The 6,534-nt window shown below is 60.0% G+C and overlaps 1 protein-coding gene across 3 annotated transcripts in view; it reads right to left on the bottom strand.

The window, feature by feature from the left end:
• Window positions 1-272: 272 nt before the first annotated feature.
• The window catches only part of ADGRG5 (adhesion G protein-coupled receptor G5), a 29,085-nt gene continuing 22,823 nt past the window's right edge, over window positions 273-6,534 (bottom strand). For 2 of the 3 annotated variants that reach the window (XM_028093775.2, XM_028093801.2), the window contains 3 exons: window positions 4,584-4,701; window positions 2,021-2,298; window positions 1,439-1,624 (listed from right to left, as the gene is read on the bottom strand). In XM_028093775.2, coding sequence (XP_027949576.1) covers window positions 1,524-1,624; window positions 2,021-2,298; window positions 4,584-4,701 — 497 coding nt within the window. In that variant the 3' untranslated portion in view covers window positions 1,439-1,523. Of the gene's footprint in view, window positions 1,625-2,020; window positions 2,299-4,583; window positions 4,702-6,534 lie in introns of all 3 variants that reach the window. The other variant, XM_028093809.2, reaches the window with a different exon arrangement.

The following is a 6,534-nucleotide window of genomic DNA, read 5'->3' as shown; positions in this document are numbered from 1 at the left end:
CCCCAAGGCCCAAGGAGCCTGGTACCGCTCAGGACAGGGCTTGACCAGGGCAGGGGGGCTTGGATGGGGACTCTCATCACCCTGAAAAAGGTGGGGGACACTCTGTCTGGAGTCAGAGCAGAGGCCACTCTAGGGAAAGTGGGAGAGGAGGTGACAGAGCTGAGGGACAGCAGGCTGTGCCTAGCGAGGAGCTGAGTAGACCCGGGCCTGGAGTTTAGATGGCTTGCCCTCTCAGTCGACTCTGTTAATAATAATAGCAAAAATACGAATGATAACAATAATAATTATTTATTGAGCACTTTCTACTTGCTAAGCCTCTTTCTAAGGATTCTTTTTTTCATCTTCAAAATAGGCACCATGACTGCCCCTATTTTACAGATGGGAAGACTAAGGCACAGAGAGCTTGAGTGGCTTGGCCAGTCATATAGCTAGCAAGTGGCAAGGCCATCTGAGCCCAGGCAGTCTAGCTCCAGAGCCTACAGCCCTTACCAGCAGGCAAAGGGCTCTCTGCATCAGGAAATGAACAGAAGGCAGAGGACTCCCCCAGGAGAAAAGGGATCCAGCTCCAGTACCCTCACCGTGCCATCCAGAGTCATTATTACCTGTCTGGCGGCCTGGAGCCGGGCCCCGAGAGCCTCCCCGCGCCCACCCCCTCTAGTACCGCATATGCCCAAGACCCCAAGAGCCAGAGCGAACAGCTGTGTCGGGAAGAGAAAAATGGCTGTTTAAACAGGGCTGGAATCCTTTCTTCGGTCACTCAGCAGGAGCAGTCCTGGAAGCAGGGCCCCTCCATCTGGTGTCACGTCCCCGGACAGGTGACAGTATTTCCAGATCAGATTTGGGAGCCAATGGCTTCCGAGCATAGGCCCACAGCTCCCCCTGGTGTGCAGCCTGGGAATGGAGCTGGCTTTGGGAGCCTTCTCCCTCTGGGTAGGACAGAGAGGTCAAGGGCAATGGTGATTCTCTATAACGGGAGTCTGAGCTTGACGGTGCAAGACCCGCAGCGCCCAGACCAGCACCACCAGGTTAAAAAGGGATGTGAGGCCACCGTAGCCCATGACCAAGATGTTGTGCACCCAGGAGTTCTGCACCCAGCATCTGCAGGGGAGGGGTGAAGTGCCAGGGTTGGCGTGGCTCCCCAGGCCAGGGAGTGGGGGGCAGGGAGGTAGGTGGGGAGACCCCAGTGTCTGGGCCTATGGACGGGCTCCTGAACCTGGTCCATACCCTCACACCTACCAGGGCCAATTCAAACCTACCCAATTATCATATGGCCAGGCCACGGGCCCAGCTGGCTCAGGTGGAGGGGAAAGGGGTTCTGCAGTCCTATCCCCACGAAGAGAGAGGAGGCAGAGCAACACCCTGCGCTCTGGGCCTGGGGAAGCCATGGAGGTCGAGAAGCCTGCCTGGAGGCCTCAGTGGCCTCTGGTGCCCAGCAGCTGGCCTGCCACCTTCTCTGGGGGAGGCCGGAGTCTCGGGCTGCAGGCGGCCAGAGAGGCCATGGCTTCTGGGCGAGGAGACCCAGCCTACTGCATCGTCTGGGAGGAGCTGAATGCCTCCATCTCCGCCTCCACCTCTGCCTCGGAGCGGCACCTCTGGGAGCAGAACCACAGGAAGAGGAAGAAACCTGTAAGCGAAAAACGAAATCAGTGGGAGACTGGAACAAGCGATGTGGGGCTTCACCAGAATCTAGGGACTTCCTCAGTGGGGCTGAGCTGGGCTTCCCTAAAGCCCAGGAGTGATTCTCAGAGTCCCTCACTGTTGCAAGCCAGGAGGGGCAGAGCACAGAAGCTGGACAACCAGTTGTCAGGAGGCCAAAGGACGCCTTTGTGCAAATTAGGAGGACATGCCCCTTCCTGTGGACAGAAGGAGCACCAAACCAGCTTGGCGGGGAGCGGGGCGTCAGGGGGGGGCTCGATTTCAGCCCCTGACTTGCCCCCTTGACCTGAAGCCTTGAGCAGTCAACAACTGACCGGCCGAACACCACCCCCAGGGCTTCCTGCACGCCTCCCGTGGGCCCTACCGTAGAGCGAGTTGAAGGTGGTGAAGAGGAAGAGCTGGGGCAGCAGGAAGACGCCAAAGGAGAAGAAAGCCAAGGCCCAGGTGGTGCCTAGAAGCACAGTGAGGCCCAACACGGTGAAGATGTCCCGGCAGGCCCGCGTGTTTGGCACCTTGTCCTGGGCCCGCAGCCGGTGCAAGACCCGCAGCGCCCAGACCAGCACCACCAGGTTAAAAAGGGACGTGAGGCCACCGTAGCCCATGACCAAGATGTTGTGCACCCAGGGGTTCCGCACCCAGCATCTGCAGGGGAGGGGTGATGTGTCAGGGTTGGCGTGGCTCCCCAGGCCGGGGGGTGGGGGGGCAGGGAGGTGGGTGGGGAGACCCCGGTCTCTGGGCCTATGGACGGGCTCCTGAACCTGGTCCCGTCTCCCAGCCCAGACCCATTGTTTCTTGTCTGACCACACATGTGGTGAAGTTCTGGGCCCGGCTTTCCAGCCAGGCCACCCTGGCCTGAAGCCCCCCATGTTCTCCTTTCCAGCCACACGGGGCTCTCTCATGCCTTTACCCACCTGAAAACTCTTCCTCTCCTCCCTTCTCTCTCCCCTTCCATGGCCAGCCTAGCTGCCCACTTGTCCAATACTCTATCAGATCCCTGGCCCGGGGCCCTCTTTCCTGGAAACTTCTCCCACCCACCGCAAGGTCAACACCATCTCACCACCATCTCTGTGCAATGGGCGCCCTACCCCAGGACCCCTCCCCACCTAGAAGGGGCCCACACTCTACGCTCCGAGCAGTGAACAGCTGTGGCACCTCGGGGCGGCTTGGTGGAGGGGTGCGGACCCAGGAGGAGAGTGAGCAGCAGGAAGATGCCACCAAGGGACGAGGAAAGAGCAGAGGCCTGGCAGTGGCCCCAGCCCTACTCCTAGACCCTCCCCAAGGTCTTCACGCCCTTTGTGTCCCCAAGACACCCAGTCAGGCACCGTGTCATATGGTTGGTTTCTGCGGATGAGCCCATTTGCTCCTCATAAGGACCCTACGAGGCAGGTACATAGTCATTCCCGCCCTGCAGAGGAGGAAACTGAGGCTCGGGCTTAGGAGCACACACTAGTCAGAGGCAAGGGTGGGACTTGAAGCCCCACGCTCCGAGGCCAGAGCCTGTGCCCCTGTCACAGCCCCCTGCTTGGGCCCTCGCCGCGAGCTCCTGCCTCGGCAGCCACAAGGGGCCTTGAACATTATTTGGGGGATTTATCCAAGGGGCTGAGTGTGCTCATGGATCATTCCTTTTCACTGCTACGTAACCATCCGGCAGGCGTGGCTCTATCGTGATTTATTAACCGCTGTCCTGCCGGTGGGCATTGGAGTTCCTTTCCAGGGTTTGGTTAGTGCTGTCTGTGTTCAGGAACACGAATAGATGTCCTAAGGGCTTTTTAAATGCAGGAGAATAAAAGTCACAAAACCCTGGGGGAGAGGGAGAGGGAGGGAAACTCTGAGAAGTGGGTTCTTAGAGTGGGGTACTCCCTGACAGCCCAGCAACACTGTGCTTCCCGCCCCCGCCCAGTCCTCCAGCCCCTGGCACGCAGTATATAAAAACTACACGAAAAAAAAGAAAAAGAAAAAAAAAACTACATGGTTAAGGAGCCTGAAGTCACACTTCCTCTGAGAAAGCAGCCCAACTCCCACAGTGAGAGGAACGAACCCCAACCCGCCTCGCTTCCTGGAGGCTGGGAGGGGCAGTGGGGGGGCCAGGCTCTGGAGCCAGCCTGCCTGTGGCCAAGTCCCAGCTCTGCCATGGACCACCTGGGTTTCCTTGGGTGGGGTTCTTCAGCTGCCCGTGCCTCAGTTTCCCTAACCGTAAACAGAGGCTGACAATAGGACCTCCTCCTCGCTGCGAGGTTTAAACAGAAGATGGGTCTACAGGGGTTCGTTCAGCTATTCTCCCTATGTTGGCCATGAGAACCTTCGTAACAAGAAAAAGATAAATGTCAGAGCACAGGAAGAGGCAGCCGAGTCTGTCGTGCAGACCCCCCAGGCCGCCCGACACACACACACACACGCACGCACGCACACGCACGCACGCACACGCCGAGCCCTGTCCCTGGGATGTCCCAGCCCCCACAGCACTCTCTCTGACTAGGAGGGTCTGAGGGCTGGCAGTGCTATGCCAGCCACAGGTCAGGAGCAGCAGAAGCCTGAGCGAGCACAGCAAGGTTCAGGGAAGGGAGGGCAGAGTCAGGCACAGGCTGAGCTCCCTGCGCAGGGTCGGAGAGCAGGAGGGGGCGCTGGGCCGACCGCTGTGCTCTGCCAGGAGGCAGAGGTGCTGCTGCCCTGGCCTTGGAGGCTCATGAACAGGCACCAGAGTTCATGCCAGGGCTCCTGAGACGTAGGCAGCCTAGAACAAGAGCCTGCCTTTGCAGGGGATCCAGCAGAATGGGTATGGCAAAGCCCCCTGGAAATCACCCCTTCTCTGAGCCATGGCCCCCTCCTTGCCCCACAGCCAGGGCCCTGCCTACAAGGACACCCTGTTCAGAGCCCCTGGGCCCTTCTGCCAGAGCCAGGGAGCCTGCCACAGCCCTGAGAGCACTCACATGGACATGTTCTGGAAGCCTGTGCCATTTCCCTGGCTGTCGGAGAGTGGAATGGCATGGGGTCCATACACTGAGTTCTTGACAGCAAGAAGGAACAGTACCAGGAGGGCCGGGACTCCTGAGAGGTGAGACAGAGGCTCAGCACATGTCAGGTGACCCCGAAAAGGGCTGATCATGCTAAAACAGAATTCCACTGAGCAAGCAGGGAGGGGAAGGGACTGTTCAGAGCCCCCAGCCTCTGCCATACGGTCCAGCTTCAGAGCAGTTAGCCTGGAGGTCTTAGAAGAGGCTGCTCTCCGAGATGGTGTTAGTGAGGGCTCTAGGGTGGGATGGTAGTGGCAGTGGTGGTAGGGAGATGGAGCTAATGGGACAGAGCGCTGTGGGGACTCGTGAGGAAACCGAGATAGTCAAGAGGGGCTAGGATGGGGATAGAGGTGCCAGTGATGGTGGTGCCAGAGACAGTGGGGAAGATGAGGATGAGGGCGGTGGTGACGATGGAGGCGGTGCTGAAGGTGATGGTGGAGTCAGAGGTAGAAGCAGTAGTGGTGGTGTTGCTGGTGGTGCTGGAGGTAGACATGGTAGTGATAATGGCAGAAGTGATGGTGGTGTTGGAGGTGGTAGTGATGGTGGAAGTGTTGGAAGTGATGGTCATGGAGGTGTTGGAGGTGGAGGGGATGGAGGTGTCGGAGGTGGAGGGGTTGGAGGTGTCGGAGGTGGAGGGGTTGGAGGTGTCGGAGGTGGAGGGGTTGGAGGTGTCGGAGGTGGAGGGGATGGAGGTGTCGGAGGTGGAGGGGATGGAGGTGTCGGAGGTGGAGGGGTTGGAGGTGTCGGAGGTGGAGGGGTTGGAGGTGTCGGAGGTGTTGGAGGTGGAGGTGTTGGAGGTGTCGGAGGTGGAGGGGTTGGAGGTGTCGGAGGTGGAGGGGTTGGAGGTGTCGGAGGTGGAGGGGTTGGAGGTGTCAGAGGTGGAGGGGTTGGAGGTGTCGGAGGTGGAGGGGATGGAGGTGTCGGAGGTGGAGGGGATGGAGGTGTCGGAGGTGGAGGGGTTGGAGGTGTCGGAGGTGGAGGGGTTGGAGGTGTTGGAGGTGATGGTCGTGGAGGTATTGGAGGTGGAGGGGATGGAGGTGTCGGAGGTGGAGGGGTTGGAGGTGTCGGAGGTGGAGGTGTCGGAGGTGTCGGAGGTGGAGGGGTTGGAGGTGTCGGAGGTGGAGGGGTTGGAGGTGTCAGAGGTGGAGGGGTTGGAAGTGTCGGAGGTGGAGGGGTTGGAGGTGTTGGAGGTGGAGGGGATGGAGGTGTTGGAGGTGATGGTCGTGGAGGTGTTGGAGGTGGAGGGGATGGAGGTGTCGGAGGTGGAGGGGTTGGAGGTGTCAGAGGTGGAGGGGTTGGAGGTGTCAGAGGTGGAGGGGTTGGAGGTGTTGGAGGTGTTGGAGGTGGAGGTGTTGGAGGTGGAGGGGATGGAGGTGTCGGAGGGGGAGGGGTTGGAGGTGTCGGAGGTGGAGGGGTTGGAGGTGTTGGAGGTGTTGGAGGTGGAGGGGATGGAGGTTTCGGAGGTGGAGGGGTTGGAGGTGTCGGAGGTGGAGGGGTTGGAGGTGTTGGAGGTGATGGTCGTGGAGGTGTTGGAGGTGGAGGGGATGGAGGTGTCGGAGGTGGAGGGGTTGGAGGTGTCGGAGGTGGAGGGGTTGGAGGTGTCGGAGGTGGAGGGGATGGAGGTGTCGGAGGTGGAGGGGATGGAGGTGTCGGAGGTGGAGGGGTTGGAGGTGTCGGAGGTGGAGGGGTTGGAGGTGTTGGAGGTGATGGTCGTGGAGGTATTGGAGGTGGAGGGGATGGAGGTGTCGGAGGTGGAGGGGTTGGAGGTGTCGGAGGTGGAGGGGTTGGAGGTGTCGGAGGTGGAGGGGTTGGAGGTGTCAGAGGTGGAGGGGTTGGAAGTGTCGGAGGTGGAGGGGTTGGAGGTGTT

The sequence above is a fragment of the Eumetopias jubatus genome, unplaced genomic scaffold (genome assembly GCF_037043125.1).
Source record: "Eumetopias jubatus isolate StellerSeaLion01/CBP00866 unplaced genomic scaffold, mEumJub1_p1.0 scaffold_10, whole genome shotgun sequence".
NCBI lineage: Eukaryota > Metazoa > Chordata > Mammalia > Carnivora > Otariidae > Eumetopias > Eumetopias jubatus.
The sequence above is the reverse complement of the archived record's forward strand: the minus strand, read 5'-3'. Positions and strand labels throughout refer to the sequence as shown.